The following is a 17,618-nucleotide window of genomic DNA, read 5'->3' on the forward strand; positions in this document are numbered from 1 at the left end:
CTCCTCGATATTAACCTTCATCAGGCGATGAAAAGAGACAGAGACAGAGACCCACACTGGAGCACTGGACTGAAATCCCAAGGTTCAAATCAGGAGCAGAAGGAGAGAGAGCACGAGCAAGGAACTCAGGACATCGAGGGGTGTACCCACACTCTGAGACAATGGGGATGATCTATCGGGAACTCACCAAGGCCAGCTGGACTGGGTCTGAAAAAGCATGGGATAAAACCGGACTCGCTGAACATAGTGGACAATGAGGACTGCTGAGAAGTCAAGAACAATGGCACTGGGTTTTGATCCTACTGCACGTACTGGCTTTGTGGGAGCCTAGCCTGTTTGGATGTTCACCTTACTAGACCTGGAAGGAGGTGGGAGGTCCTTGGACTTCCCACAGGGCAGGGAACCCTGACTGCTCTTTGGGCTGATGAGTGAGGGGGACTTGGTTGGGGGAGGGGGAGGGAAATGGGAGGCGGTGGCGGGGAGGAGGCAGATATCTTTAATAAATAAATAAATAAATAAATAAATAAATGAATTGAATTATATCACTCCTTTCCCTAAATAATTAAAGATAATTTATTTTTTTCTAAAATGAACTTGGTTATAAATCTCAGGCTGTTACTAGTTTTGATTTAAAACAGATTATAACAAGATCAAGTATCTTCACAGAAAAGTTCTACAGTTTGAGTAAAAGCAAATTGATCCCTACACAGTCACATGCCTGCCCATATACAGTTTCACATAAATGACTCAGGGATAGACAAAGACAAGTCACAAACAAACATCTCAAACTAGGCATGCTTTGGGAAAACTTTCATAAGCAGTAACTTTTAATACAAAAGCAAATTTATAACTATAATACAGCATTAACAACTGTAACAGAGTGCCGATTAGTTTTTATTGCCAGCTTGGTATAACCTAGAGTCATCTCGAATGAGGGACCCTCAACTGAAGAACTGCCCAAGTCAGACTGATCTATGGCCATGGCTGGGAAAGATTGCCATGACCGATGATTGCTGTGGGAAGACCCAGCCTACTCCGGGCAGCAACATCCCTAGACAAGTGAACTAGGGTTGTATAAAAAGCTAGCCTATCGAGCTGTGTGGTGGTGGCGCACGCCTTTAATCCCAGCACTTGGGAGGCAGAGGGAGGCGGATCTCTGAGTTTAAGAGCCTGGTCTACAAGAGCTAGTCCAGGATGGACACCAAAGGAACACAGAGACACCGTCTGAAAAAAACAAAGGACAACTAGCATATCACGAGCGGGGAGCAACAAAAAGGCAGCCCAGTAAGCAGTGCCATGCTAGCCCATGCCTTGTGCTCCTGCTCTGACTCCCCTTAACAACGATCTGTGACCTGTAAGATGAAAATAAACTGTTTCTTTCTGTAAGGCGCTTTTGGCCATAGTGTTTACCACAACAGAAAAGTTAACTAGAGCATTGTCTATCTTTTGAAAAACATACGCTCTTGGTGATATCCACTTTACAGATGGGGAAACACTTGAAAATAAAATTCCTTCCACATGTGAGAAACCTAATAATGACAGATGGCCTTTGACCTTCAATTTGTAAGCCTCTTTCAGTACTTCACAATGCTGTGCAAGCAATCCTGTATTAATTTTTAACTACAAAATATGTACCAGTCAGGATCTCAACCACTTCACTAAGTAACTTCCTTGATGTCAAGATATTATGAGTTTATAATACTAAAAGATGAACAAAAAACTGACTAATTTACCATATGGTAAGCTATCAATGAACTTGTATTTTCTTCAACGAACATTTGTATGACTTACTAGATCCGTGCGTATGTGTGTGAACATACAGAACTGCCTTTTAAGTTCTGGTCTTTTATAATCTTAACTGAGTTTTATTTCCACTGACATCTTCAATCTCCTTTGCAATTGTTCTTTCATTTTGAACAAGAATACCACAATTTATACTATTCAAACACCAAGTTTTCATAAGCAAAACTGCTAGATTACTTTGATTCTATCTAGAGAGATGAAACTGTTTGGTTTTACGGTTGTTTTCTAAGAGAACAATCAATTCTTGTAATTCAGCTGTTCCCTTGTAGTAGCATATACCATGTTGCTATAAGCACTCAGTTCTAACAGAACGATGTGAAATATCAGCAGTATGTCTGAAACTATACTGAATAAAATGGAAGGTTTATCATTATTTATATTCTATACTTGAGTTTATATCCCTATTGCAGTCTAGATGCATTAGACTAAGCCTTTTCTTTTGCTTCCTCTAGGGAAATCTACGTCTACTTATTATGTATATAGATAAGAGGCAGGCCAAAATAACGGATTTTCTACATTCTAAGGAGGCTAAAAATAAAATCATAGGCAATATTATGCTACCAGACCATTTGGATTAGACATCACAGTATATGAGTAATTTGGCAACCTAAAGTATATAAAATTAATACTGGTCAGTCTGGAACTCTGCATAGGAAAAACATTCAAGAGAATTCTGAGCCTAAAAGGATGGCTCAGCAGTTGAGTACTTGCTTGTATTGCAGAGGACCCAGGTATGATTCCTAGTAACTCCAGTTCCAAGGTATCTAAGGCATTTTTCTGGAGTATGTGGTTCCATACAGACAAACACACATAAACAAAATTTGAGAGAAATGTTTACAGTTAACCTATACCGAAACTGGTTTACTGGTAACCTTTCAGAATTTTAAGGGGACAATACTGACCCAAGTGTTAGGAGTCAAAAATTCAGTGATACAATTCTGAATTCAAAGTATAAAAGAACTGTGCAGGCTAGTATTTTGTCAAATTGACACAAGCTATAGTTACCTGGGAGGAAGAACCTTAACTGAGAAAATGCCTCCAATCAGACTGGCCCATAAGCTAGTTTATAGGGCATTTTCTTGATCAATGATTGGTATGGGAGGGTTCAATTATGAACTCATTATGAACAATGCCACTTCTGGTGAGGTGGTCCTGGGTTATATAAAAAAGGAAACTAAGCAAGCCATGTGTAACAAACAAGTAAGCAGCACTTCCACATAGTCTTGGCTATATAGACAAGGTTCCTGCCTTGGGTCCCCCAATGATAGACTGTAATCTGTAAACTATAAGATAATATTAAACCTTTCTTCCCCAAGTTGATTATGGTCATGGTGTTTATCATAGCACTAGAAAGCAAACTAAGACAAAAAATATTAGCCAACCTCAGCTAAAACCAGTACACTCATTCTCTTAAAAGCAATGAGTTGTTCCCACTAAGAAGATGGCAGCAGAGACAGGATAATCATCCTAGATATTTTAACTCTGGGTTTCCTATAGCTTTGAAAGAACAAATAGGTAAAAATTTATAATTTGCATAAAAAACTATCAGGAAAAATAATATATAGCTATATTTTAGACTATTCATAAAATATTAAAGAATAGCTCATTTCTACAAGATTTGGTTTCCACTGTAGTATGAGGTCCCAACGGATCATAATAAGGTGGATATCATAAAAAGCTATCAGAAAACAAAAAGCACTCTCTTATCATTGTAGAAAGCTATGATCTATGGCTCTGGTTGTTATGATTTTTAAAAAAAGCAAGCTAAGGAAAAATAAAGATAACTAAAACAAAAAGAGATTATGATATAAAATCAGGGTTGATTCTAGAAATGTCACAACTGGTGGGATATATATTGAGAATATAAAGGCTACAAAAATAAGGAAAATTTACTTTTTACTAAAGTATGTTTCAACTCTGTGACTATGAAAAAAGTAGGTTATAACAAATAGAAGTCTCACTATATTGAGAAAATACTAAAAACCCATCAAGATCAAAACAAGTTATAAAATAAAATAAAAAAGATAACATACCTCCTTCAGTTGATCAGCACTTCCCCATGATGCAGAGCGCTGATGGGATCGTTTTTCTGCTCCCTCCTCTGCCCAACAACTAGGTGTCTTTAAAAAACAAATCAAAATGTAAGAAACAGTAATAATGCTATCACCAAATTTCAAATAACTGAAAAACAATTCCTAGCACTATTAAAATCTTTTAAATGTTGATTAGACTAGATTAATCTAAGATTTCTGAGTCATCTAGCTTAAAAAAATCATTTGATACCTTCACATTGGCATTAATAATATAGTTATCAAAATCAAATAAAACTGTGACTGAGTTTTTAAAGAGAACAAATGTAAGCAAAAGTTTCTGTCCTGCCTGGTCCCCCGGCTGTTCAGTCTCAAAGACACACGCAGACAATATTAATTACAACACTGTTAAGTCAATGGTTCAGGCATATTCCTAATAGAAATTAAGCTATTTCTATTTATCTATGTATGGCCACAATGCTGTGACTTACTGGTAATGTTCTGCCATCTTTCTCCTTCAGCTGTTACATGGTGTCTCCTTGACACCACCTACTCTCTCTCTACATGTCTGTTCTGATTTCCTGCCTGGCTTTACTCTGGTAAGCCACTGGCTGAAACAGCTTTATATTCATCAACCAATAAAAGCAGCACATATATAGAAGAATATTCCACATCATCTCCCCTTTTATGTTGAATTAAAAAGGAAGGTTTTAACTTAAGCATAGTAAAATTACATATATAAAACAGGTATCAATCAAGAATTAGAGTTACAATATTTAGTCTATTTACATTTGGCAAATTAAGGAAAATACTCTATCATATTTTAGTGTGTATCACTATTACCTGAAGTCCTGTGGCTTTGGTTTTGCCTCTGGTCTTCAGGCAAGATTTATTTATTAAAATACCCACAATATACCACTATACACAAATTTTAAAAAACAGACAGATGACAAGCAACTTTTAGAAATATTTGTATTGTAGGTTTACATAACAAATGTCTAACCAGGTCAATTTTACTAGAAAAAGGAGAATAAAGAAGAATATCTTTGGAGCAAAGTATTAGTCATCTTCATTTACAAATGCAATTATTTAAAAACCTAATAGAAAAGGATTACAAACAAATATAAATAAATATATTGACTTATAAATGGAAGCAATACAGTCTTTTTAAAAACTAAGCTACATATCAGAGTCATTTTCACTAAAATATAATTTTCAATTATTTAAATCATTAATAAATATTAACTAAAGTATAACATTTAATGTCACATACTTCCATAAAGTTTTAAGAACCTGAGGAGTTATAAAAAATTGAAATATTCCAATGTAACATATGAGAAAGCCTAGTATAATACTAATTAGAGAAAGTAAAAACTAGGAGACAGATAATAGGTAATAATTACCACAAAAAACATGGGGCAATAAAAAGCTATTTGTATTGGATGTTAAAAACATGTTTATGCTGAGACTGTACTTAAGAATCTCCATGTGACAAAGAAGCTATCACTTGACTTTACGTAGTTCAAAATACTATGAGTAACTTTAAAACAATTACTACCTGTTAAAGTAGTGACAATTTTCCAAAACCAAACTAATGACAACTGAATACAACCAGATACAGAAAAGAAAATCTGCTTAAAGGGTTCAGTGTTAAAAGAAGTCATTTAGACAACTGACAGAACATTTTATTCAACTAGCAACTACAAGATTAAGAAATGGTATATTTAATATATTGAAAATTATTAAAATTGCCCATGTTCAATTCTATATAGGACAACGTGAAAATAATTTAATCAACAAATAATAGAATTTTTAATAATTTTTACAGAATTATTCCTGTAAGACCACTTTAGTCAAAAATTTCAGGTTTAGCATGACTTAACACTTTTATATTTCTTTCATGTAGCTCTCTCTCTCTCTCTCACACACACACACACACACACAAAAACACACACGCACATACACAGACACACAATTAAAGATCACAACATCTATAAATCAAAAGTTCAATCTCAGGAAAAAGGTGAGGCAAAAGTTCAGTATTGCCCATGAATATGCTACAGAAGTAACAAAGGGTAAATAAATTTAATTTGTAAATAAATCCTAAATTGTTAAATGTTGAGTATTTCAGAAATGTTTAAAACTTATTAAATAGAAAAATAACTGGACAAAGTAAGTAGAGGTTCTTTCCTTTGGTATCAATAAGACAAAAGGTACAACTGCCATTTTTGTCTATTAGCTAAACTAGAATAGAATTTTAGAAGAAGTGCTACGTGTACCTTTGCTTCTAGATACTAGTAAAAATGTTTAATAAAAGGGTTCAATGGCCAATAAATTTGGGGGAAGTCATACATGCTGCATCTTTCTACTCCACATACAATGCAATTTAGCATTCTAAAAACTCAAATACAAGTTGTTGTTGTTTGAAGTCTCACGATCCAAAGGAGGAGCAGAAGGAGAGAGAGCACGAGCAAGGAACTCAGGACCGCGAGGGGTGCACCCACACACTGAGGCAATGGGGATGTTCTATCGGGAACTCACCAAGGCCAGCTGGCCGGGGACTGAAAAAGCATGGGACAAAACCGGTCTCGCTGAACATAATGGACAATGAGGACTACTGAGAACTGAAGAACAATGGCAATGGGTTCTTGATCCTATTGCACGTAATGGCTTTGTGGGAGCCCAGGTAGTTTGGATGCTCACCTTAATAGACCTGGATGGAGGTGGGTGGTCCTTGGACCTCCCACAGGGCAGAGAAACCTGCTTGCTCTTTGGGCTGAGGAGGAAGGAAGACTTGATTGGGGGAGGGGGAGGGAATGGGAGGTGGTGGCAGGGAAGAGGCAGAAATCTTTAATAATTAAATAAATTAATTAATAAAAAAAAATCTGCTTAACTTTCCCCTACTTGCATGATTAATGGACACTTACAAGTATACTCACTAGCACATAAAGCATGTTATTATTCCATAGATTTTTTTTTGGAAACAGTCCTCAATAATTTTACTATTGTATATAACACCATGTTCTTTGGCTACTATACTATAGGATATTTCTCTTTCTATCCAAACTGCTTCCACTATCAAGGAGGAGAAAAACAACCTTATATGCATCTAAACAAACAAGCCTAAAAAAGTCTATCTATAAGAATACAGATTTAAAAAAGTACTTTCCAAGTTGATACTAACCACTTATTTTCCTTGCTAGATTTTAATATACAATGCTTTTAAAATCTTATGTAGACTTACAGAACTACTAGATACTGCCAAATATTTTTCACACCATTCCCAAAACTTAAGTCATAAAAACCAACCATGCCCAGATAATGGCAAACTTAACAGCCAAAGGGGAAGTTTCCATAATAGAAACTCAGTCTCCCATGCTTGAATCTCTAAGTCTAAAGTACTATTTTTATTTGCAAAATTAACAGAAGACATGTAATAGTTGACTGAAAGAATTCTGACCTTGCAATAATTATAGAATTTTAGAGCCCTTTCAGGATCTGAGGTAATCTATCATCTCTAAGCTTTTTCAGAGCAGATCAGACTTACTGTTCATAATTGCATAACTGCATAATCAACTGTTAATACTAATAACGATATTTCTAAAATTTTCTTTAATATCATTGTATTTAACCTTAATGACAGTGAAATATTATATTATACTACAAAAGCAGTTATTGGACCTGGACAGACAGCTCAGTATTGCTTTTGCAGAGGATCTCAGTTCAGTTCCCAGTACCAACAAGGTGGCTAACAACCATGGAAGCTAACAACTTTTCTTAAGTCCAGTTCCAGAAGAGCCTATGAACTCTTCGGGTTTCAGTAGGCACTGCACACTCATGGTGCCCAGACATACATGTAGACAAAAGCACCCATACACATAAAAAATTAAATAAATAAATAAAACAAAGGTAACTAATGTTTATCAGTATCGTATGTTCTAGATAACTATGTTTGAACCTTAACATGAATTATTTTGCATAATCTTCACTGCAATATCAAGTTATCCTCCAGCACTCAGAAGCACAGAAACCTTTTCAGAAGGTTTACACTGTTCCTCTCATCTAAAAAAAAAAAATCAATCATTTACACATAATAAGCATTAGCATCTAAAAATACATAATGATTTCTTACATTTTTTCTAAATTATGAGCTAATTCTAAACTATAATCCCATAAAGGAGTTGAATAGTAAGTAAGTCCATACCAGTACAGAGAGAAATATTTTGTTTCTTTTAGGTTTATTTTTAGCTATACTAAAGAAAAACTTAGGGTTACTTTCTTTTCTTTTCTATTTTTTTTAAAAAAGAGAACAAACTATCTTTTTTCATTATAGCAATCCAAGTTCCCACTCCCTCTCTCCCTCCCTCCCACTCTCTCCATTTATCCCCCCATCTACCCCACAGAGAGGGTAAGGCATATTGCTTTGGGGAAGTTCCAAGGCCCATCCTACTACGCCTAGGCTGAGCAAGGTATCCATCCAAAGAGAACAGGTTCCCAAAAAGCCAGTACATGCAGTAGGTATAAATCCTGGTTCCACTGCTGAGGCCCCTCACTCTGCCCCAGCCACACAACTGTCACCCACATTCAGAGGGACCTCTTTGGAACTATGCTTGTTCCTTCCCTGTCCGGCTGGAGTTGTTGAGCTCCCATTAGCTCAGGTAGACTGTTTCAGTGGGTGTACCCATCATGGTCTTGACCTCTTTGCTCATATTCTGATGCCTTCCACTCTTCAACTGGACCTTGGGAGTTCGAGACCAGCATGGTCTACAAGAGCTAGTTCCAGGACAGGCTCCAAAACCACAGAGAAACCCTGTCTCGAAAAACCAAATAAAAAAAAAAAAAAAAAAAAAAACCAACTGGACCTTGGGAGCTCAGTCCAGTGTTCCAATGAAGGTCTCTGCATCTGTTTCTGGATGAAGGTTCTATGGTGATATTTAAGATATTCATCAGTCTGACTATACGGCAAGTCAAGATTGGGCCTCCTCTCCTCTACTGCTTAGGCTCATAGCTGGGGTCATCCTTGTGGATTCCTGGGAATTTCTCTAGAGCCAGGTTTCTTGCTAGCCCCACAATGGATCCCTCAATCAAGATATCAAGTTTCTCTATCCTTGCTCTCATCTCTGTCCTTCCTCCATCTCAACTATCCCGTTACCTTAAGTTCTCCTCCCACCTTGCCTTCTCCACTCCTCTTCCCCTTCCACCCTCTCTTCTCCCCCAACTCCCATCCTCCCAATTTTGTCAGATGATCTTGTCTATTTCAACTTTCCAGATAGATCTATATATGTTCTTAGGGTTCAGTTTGTTACTTGGCTTCTCTAGGATCATGAACTATAGGCTCAATGTCATTTGTTTATAGCTAGTATCCACTTATGAGTAAGTACATACCATACTCATCTTTTTGGGTCTGAGTTACCTTACTCAGGTTCCATCCATTTGCATGCAAATTTCAAGACACCTTTTTTTTTTTTTTACCACTGAGTAGTATTCTAATGTGGCAATGTACATTTTCTTTATCCATTCTTCGGTTGAGGGGCATATAGGTTGTTTCCAGGTTTGGCTATTACAAATAATGCTGCTATGAACACAGCTGAACAAATGTCCTTGTAGTATGATTGAGCATCTTTTGGGTATATTCGCAAGAGTGGTATTGCTGGATCTTGGGGTAGGTTGATTCACAATTTTCTGAGAAACCGCCATCTGATTTCCAAAGTGGTTGCACAAGTTTGCATTCCTACCAGCAATGGATGAATGTTCCCCTTACTCCACATCCTCTCCAGCATAAGCTATCATTGGTGTTTTTGATTTTAGCCATTATGACAGGTGTAAAATGATATCTCAGTTGTTTTGATTTGCATTTCCCCGATGGCTAAGGATGTTGAACATTTCTCCTTAAGTGTCTTTCGGCCATTTGAGATTCTTTTGTTAAGAATTCTGTTTAGTTCTGTACCCCATTTTTTAGTTTTGGCTTATCTGGAATTTTGATGTCTCAATTTCTTGAGTTCTTTATATATTTTGGAGATCAGTCCTTTATCTGATATGGGGTTGGGAAAGATCTTTTCCCATTCAGTAGGCTGACATTTTGATTTATTTACTGTGTGTCCTTTGCTTTACAAAAGCTTCTCGGTTTCAGGAAGGTCCCATTTATTTATTGTTGCTCTCAGTGTCTGTGCTACTAGGGTTACATTTAGGAAGTGGTCTCCTGTGCCCATGCACTAAAGGCTACTTAACACTTTCTCTTCTGTCAAGTCCAGTGTAGTTGGATTTATATTGAGGTTTTTAATCCATTTAGACGAGTTTTGTGCATAGGGATAGACATGGATCAATTTTTATTTTTCTACATGTTGACATACAGTTATTCTAGCACCATAGCTGTAGATGCTTTCTTTTTTCCATTGTATAATTTTAGCTTCTTTGTCAAAATTAGGTGTTCATGTGTGTGTATTAATATCAGATGTTCGTTCATGTGTGTGAATTAATACAAATTGATTCGATTTCATTGGTCAATCTGTTTTTATGCCAATACTATTTTCACTACTGTAGCTCTGTAATAAAGCTTGATGTCAGGAATGGTGATGTCTCCGGAAGTTCCTTTATTGTACAAGATTTTTTTTTTCTATCCTGAGTTATTTGTTTTTCCATATGAAGCTGATTATTGTTCTTTCAAGGTTTGTGAAGAATTGTGTTGGGATTTTGATGGGAATTGCCTGAATCTATAGATTGCTTTTGGTAGGACTGCCATTTTTATTATGTTGATCCTACCTATCCAAGAGCATGGGAGATCTTTCCATTTCCTGGTATCTTCTTCAATTTCTTTCTTCAAAGGCTTAAAGTTCTTGTAGAATGGGCCTTTTGCTTCTCTGGTTAGTGTTACTCCAAGATATTTTATTTGCAGATGATAAGATAGTATATATAAGTGACACCAAAAACTCTACCAGGGAACTCCTACAGCTGATAAATACATTTAGTAATGTGGTAAGATACAAGATCAACTAAAAAAATTAGTAGCCTTCCTAAATACCAATGGTAAAGGGGCAAAGGCTGGAACAATGCTGGTCCAAAAGGCATCATATTGCAATACAGAGAAATAACTTCAAGAAATAAGTTGTTCCATAATGACTATGGCTAATAACATATTTCATATAGTCATGCATTCCATAATGACATTTTAGTAAATTTAGAAGGACCCATACAACATGGATCCCATAAAATGATAAATGGGATTGAAAACATTCTCATTGCCTAATCATAGTGCTTTTAACATGTTCACAAATATATTTCACATTTATGGTGATGCTGATGAAAACAAATATTACATTGTCCCGAGCTGTATAAACATACAGTATATATAACTATGTTCCATGTGTAATAACTGATAATAAGCAATTACTTATATACTTAAAAATACTATGCTTTATCATCAGAGCATATGCTTCAACATTCAAAAGAAAAACATCTACTCAAACCACCATGCTGTTCTGTCAACCTGAGCCTCAAACACCTCTTCACCAAGAGGTAAGAAACCAGCAACTGGCTAACACAATTTAGGTTTGCCTTCACTCTAATCACTCACACAATGATGAAATTGCACGACACATTTCTTGGACTGTCTCTGTTGTTTGTTAAATGATGTATGGATTAACAGAAAAACATTAGCATCCAAATAAATTATGAGAATGTATATATTTAAAGGCCCACAGATTTTTTAAATAATTTTCTCTAGCCATTAATTATCAGGTAATTAAAACATAGCAATATGAAAGGAAGAAAATATTATGAATGCCCTTTTAGAAGGGTGAGTCAAATATTTAATATCTAGATAGCAAGATGAGTATATACTACCTACCTAACTCACATTCACTAAGTTAAGATTATTCCCACAAGAGTTCAAGAATCAATCAATAAACAACAGATACAACACTAAAAGTAATTTTATATATTCCTCTCCGCATCTTCAATTAAACTTAGGGATGCTTTGGGAGCAAGAGCATTTCTTGGGCAAGTGAGGCAAACACTAGATTAAATGCTATATAAATTAGTGGCTGTTTGAGAAGTGAAGAAAAAACAAAAGCCAGCTCAATCTGGGCTCGAATCTCTTCATACCTAACAAGCTATGTAACCAACCATCAGCTAACTCTTCTAAGTCTTAAATTCATCATCTAAGAATTAAGCCTTATATTTAATTTTCCTTTCAAAGTCAAATTTTAAATAAATTACCTCTATCCAGACCCAGGAATGGCAAGCCCCCTTTCTGTAACCCAAGATTTATTGGCAATTACTCTGACCCTATTCTAAACGTATGAAATTTGGACCCTCAATGACAAAGCACATACATACCACAAGCCTACCCGTGTTGCAGGGAGAGATACATGGGTCTATTTAGAACAAAACTACAGAAAGCCTGACCTCCATAATCTGATAGGACCTACTTACTGGGTCTTACTTCCTCAGAGTATAAATAGAATTTAATTTTAAGGATGATGATGATGTTTGTGTGAGGGGTGTATCCAAAATATCTATGATTGTAAAAAAAATTTCAAATTACAGAGGTAAGAAGAGAACAGATTAGACTTGAGATGGGTTTGGCCCCATATAAACATATCCTGCCATATAACTCTGAGGAATCCCATAATTTCCTGTCCAAACACAACTTTCTGGTCCCTATGAAAATTTGTCAAAGGTGAGCTGTTTTTTATATAACTATATAATGTAGACTATATAATGTGATAAATGGGTGCTCGTGTTTACTAAAGACCCTGAAAAATATCAAAAGTGGCTTTTCCTACAGCTAGTGTTAATACCTAAGGGGTTTATAACAGTTGCCACACTTAAGTATCATATTAATGGTGGAACAATGAATAGGTTTCACATACCAATTGTGCAGATAAAGAGACGTGCAAAAAACTTAGAACTTTTTTCCTTACCTCTGCACTACTCTCCACTTCCCGATTTCCTGGCATTCTACCCAAACATAACATTAATTCTATACTTTCTACGACAATGTGCCCTTAATCCAAGATCCTTTGGTATCAACCACTAATCTTTCTTAGAAATGTTTTCTCTTTTGGCTTTTAAGACTATATTACCCAGTTCTTCTCTCTGCATTTCGTTCTTAAGGCTCCTGTTTTTCAGAGTTGTTTTAAAAGATAACATTGTTTCTGGATAATGCCAGCACAAAGCATATGGTTAATAAACATAAGATTTTCTTGCCTTGGGGGGAGTATAATCTAAAAAGAACAGTAATTATTTTCAGCACCATATCAGCTATTACACTAGGAAAGCCAGACATAATCTGTGTAAGAAATCTAGTTTTAATATGACTTAAATGCATGATCACGGGCAAATCATTTTGCTTCTCTGAGCTTCTGCTTCCCATCTGAATTATACTGCAACATTCTTGTGAAACATAAACAAGATACAGGTAATAAAACAAACAGTACATGGAATACAGTTAGTAAATGTTTGCCCCCTCTGCCTGTTTCAAAATAAATAGAACCTTTATCTTTCCAAAACTATGTTGAGTCATTCAACTTGTTTTCTTTTATTCTTTATATCTACACTTTATCATAACTGTGATTCCAATTCTCAGTCATCTCTGTCTGTATTTCTTTCTAAATCCTTAGGCATAAGGTATACAAATTTTTTCTTGTGAGAATCCCACTGTTTGCCATATCAAATTTATCCTTTTCCTTTCTAAAACAATAGAAAGCAAAAGATTGCAGCATTAAAAAATTATGAGGCAGAACTCATGGGATGGACAATAAAAAAGCAACTCATTTCAGTTTCCAAGCTTGCCTAACATAATGATAAAAAAACCTGATAGGTAGGGTTTTCATAGACCGTGTCCAAAATGCACTCTCCTGCATTCTTCTAATAAGAAACTGTAATTATTTTTAAAACTATTAAGCTCCAAGTGTACTTATTCTGAATGTCCTTACATTTACATATTTGCCTAATCTAATACCTACTTACTATCTTCTATCCCTACCTGTATGATGTGTTCTTTATGCCCAATAACAATCACTTAAATATTTTCAATATATTTCATGACTTTCAAAAAACATTTAGGCTGGACAGTGGTGGCGCACGCCTTTAATCCCAGCACTTGGGAGGCAGAGGCAGGTGGATCTTTGTGAGTTCAAGACCATCCTGGTCTAGAAGAGCTAGTTCCAGGACAGGTTCGAAAGGTACAGAGAATCCCTGTCTTGAAAAACCAAAACAAAAGGAACATTTAGTAAAGTCAAAGCTCCTATCATAACATAATAAACAAAATGTTTAGATACTTGTTTCTAACATGAGAGGAAATGTTCTTCAAATCAAAAGGCTAGGAAGTCTTTTAAAATAGTGGAAATAAGAAAATGGAAAATTTCCTATTTTACTAGCTTTAGTCTTGCCTTTGTAACAGGAAAATAACCTTTCAAAATAGTTCACGATGCTAATAATCTAGAAATTATCTTTCAAGACCTGTGCAAACTTTTGTTCAAAAAACACACTTTCTAAAATGCTTCCCAGTCATTATCTTCATTTTATTATAGAACAATCTTTTTATTTTAAAACAATCCGTAAGATGACAGCATGTTTCTAAAGTCATATAATACAGACTGAATTTACTTAATAAATATTAAATAACTTAAAAACTTCTATAGCCAACTGAGAAAAATTATTATAATGCAGCATATTTAAAACAAGGAATTTTGCTTTGGTTGGCTTTATTTCACATCCAGGATAATTTAATTGCATTCTAGTTTCAAAAATCAAAGAACTGGTTTTGCTTTGCTCATCTTACCTGAGTAGCTTTATCTTTCATGCATGAAGGGTAGTGAACATGAGGGTCCCGTGGCCACTGTCCTGTGAGGTAAGGTCCTGTTATCGCATCCAAAGAAGAGGTTCGCCTTATTGTACTAGAGGTTCGAATTTGTTGAGATTTTGGCCTGTCCACTAAAAAAGTGAAAAAAACATTAGATTAGACGTCAGAGCATATTTTTAAATTAATAAACCTCAAAGTTTATAAATATCATTCCGTCACTTTTTCTAGTAATATACAAACTCTAATAACCCTCTTGTATAAGCTGATGAAAGTTATGGACCCTTTTCCAAGGCAATATTCATGTGTGTGTGTGTGTGTGTGTGTGTGAAACACACCTTCTCACAGATCCTCAAAAGCCCAATCATTCCAGAGATCTGTAAGCTACACATCATCTCTAGAAATTAAAAGATTGACCATGTATCTACCACAAAAAAAACCTTACAATTAATATGTACCTATAATAAAGTTCAGGGCATTAGGAACCAATCAAGCTCCCAAGACTCAGCCTTTACAGTCCTATTTTAAATCAGGAAGCATACTGCTTCAGTCTTTATTTTTATTACTTAATGAAAGTTTACTGTGCACAAAAGGTAGAAAATCTAATGCTGTCTATTTCTATTGTTTGTAACCACCTGTAATTTGCTTTGTGAAGAAAATGACTAATTTTCCTGAGAAATAAAGAAGCTACATTTAGCATTCAACTTATCAACTGAATTAAATAAAAATCTAGAGTAAAGAGCCACTTGATCTGTTACTTAGAAAGGTACTCTAATTCTACTACTGAGTTCTAAAATTTTTCTCTTTTGGAAAAAAAATCCATACCTATATTTTTGTTCTTTACAATTTAATGCATGTCATTAATACTTATATTTACTGTAATTAAAATCTGCCTCATTTACTACTTTTTACTTTAAAATACCATCAAACTAAATATTATGGCTCCAAACTTTGTCTTGTATGTTTATTCTCAGTATATCTAATCAAATTTAATGTGTATTTTTTGTTTATCCCACAAATCCCAATTGTTATCGGCTTGTACTGTATTTTTTCCCATTTTCTAATGCTTCCTTCCTACGTGCTTTTTATTATTTTTCCTTGTTCCTCTTTATTATCACCTCCTTTCAATTGTTTCCAGTACTTTTCCAAGTTTATAAAAACAATATTTATTAATTTTATAAACTGCAAAAAACAACATTAATGTGTATCTTACAATTTAATGGCATGCCCTTCTTAAGGTTTTTAAAAGTTACTTCAAGCCGGGTGGTGGTGGCGCATGCCTTTAATCCCAGCACTCGGGAGGCAGAGGCAGGCGGATATCTGTGAGTTCAAGACCAGCCTGGTCTACAAGAGCTAGTTCCAGGACAGGCTCCAAAACCACAGAGAAACCCTGTCTCGAAAATCCAAAAAAAAAAAAAAAAAAAAAAAAAAAAAAGAAACAGGATTAAAAACAATTACTCCTTGAATGACAGACCCAATACTGAACAGTAGCAACATCATGCATAACGAAAAGCATACAATACACGGAGTTCTCCCAATCTTTATTAGACTCAGTCTGTTTGAGCAAATAAAAACTATCAGTCCTCTAGGTTTAGACCTCAATCAAATCAAGATCAGCCAAAGCTTTCCATTTACAATGACACAAAGCATAAACTTAAATCACTTATATTTAGATCTTTAAATAGAGCTGCCATTCCCAGAAGTATTGTATAGACAGTAATTCTATGAAACAGCTGTCACAACAGCACCAATAAGAATCAACTACTTTGGCCGGGCGGAGGTGGCGGACGCCTTTAATCCCAGCACTCGGGAGGCAGAGGCAGGCGGATCTCTGGGAGTTCGAGACCAGACTGGTCTACAAGAGCTAGTTCCAGGACAGGCTCCAAAACCACAGAGAAACCCTGTCTTGAAAAAGCAAAAAAAAAAAAAAAAAAAAAAAAAAAAAGAAAGAAAGAAAGAAAGAAAAAAGAATCAACTACTTTATCCTTAATTCAAGAACCTTATTACAAATGCAAAGAATCCTAACATAAAAGTATTCAGCAACATGCTTAAGAAAATAAGTACTAACATTATTTCTTCCACTTATTTTCTATACAGAAATCATATAGCATTTTAATACAAATACTGAACTAATAATACTAGCCAATAGAATCTCAGTAACATATTCTTACATGGAAATGGGAAGCAGGGAAAGGAATATCTTCAAAGACTTTCTCATGCCAGCTAGCATACCTTATGTAACAAAGAAGTGACCTTTCTCAATCAAGTTGAAAAAACTAACACCTGAGTTTTCCTCAGCCCTTCACAGACATGCCTTGGCACAAACACATATCCAAACACAAGACACAAGATCTGTTCTTGTTTTTCACCAAGCATTATATGCCTATTAATACTATAACACTCAAGAGGCTGAGGAAGGAGGATCCTAAAGTCAGGACCCTGAGATACACAGCAAAATCCTGTCTAAGAGAATTTGGTAGAAGGAAGCTGAACATTTCAAATGAACTGTTCAGGGTACCAGGCCACCCAAATTCTACAAAAGCTCAAAAGCCAATGGCTGGAAAACTGGAACTAAATCTTTAGGATCCAGGTGTTTAAACACACACACACACACAGAGAGAGAGAGAGAGAGAGAGAGAGAGAGAGAGAGAGAGAGAGAGAGAGAGAGAGAGAGAGAGAAAATATATATATATAAGGTAGACTCAACAAAACACCCTGCTACATAAACGGCAAATAGTTTTTCGAAATTTGCAATGATATGCTAAACTTCTAGATCTAACTAATTTTAATAACCAAGCCTGCTCCTTCAAAAAGGTCACTTTCCAAACTAAGCACTAGCCTTACAGCAAATTTTCAATAAAAAGCTCAGGCAAATACTTATGAACATTAGGAAGATAAAAGCTGAATAAAGATTTGGATAACACTAAAGATGTTTTGAAAAGCATACAGAAACATCTTTTGTTTTATACACATGCATACATTTA

The 17,618-nt window shown here is 35.4% G+C and overlaps 1 protein-coding gene across 2 annotated transcripts in view; it reads right to left on the bottom strand.

The window, feature by feature from the left end:
* The window catches only part of Glcci1 (glucocorticoid induced 1), a 71,992-nt gene that overhangs the window by 33,265 nt on the left and 21,109 nt on the right, over positions 1-17,618 (bottom strand). For both annotated transcript variants that reach the window (XM_057764660.1, XM_057764657.1), the window contains exons 2-3: positions 14,617-14,768; positions 3,837-3,923 (exon numbers count right to left, since the gene is read on the bottom strand). In XM_057764660.1, the coding sequence (XP_057620643.1) occupies positions 3,837-3,923; positions 14,617-14,768 (239 nt within the window). The remainder of the gene's footprint in view (positions 1-3,836; positions 3,924-14,616; positions 14,769-17,618) is intronic.

The sequence above is a fragment of the Chionomys nivalis genome, chromosome 1, assembly GCF_950005125.1.
Source record: "Chionomys nivalis chromosome 1, mChiNiv1.1, whole genome shotgun sequence".
Lineage (NCBI taxonomy): Eukaryota > Metazoa > Chordata > Mammalia > Rodentia > Cricetidae > Chionomys > Chionomys nivalis.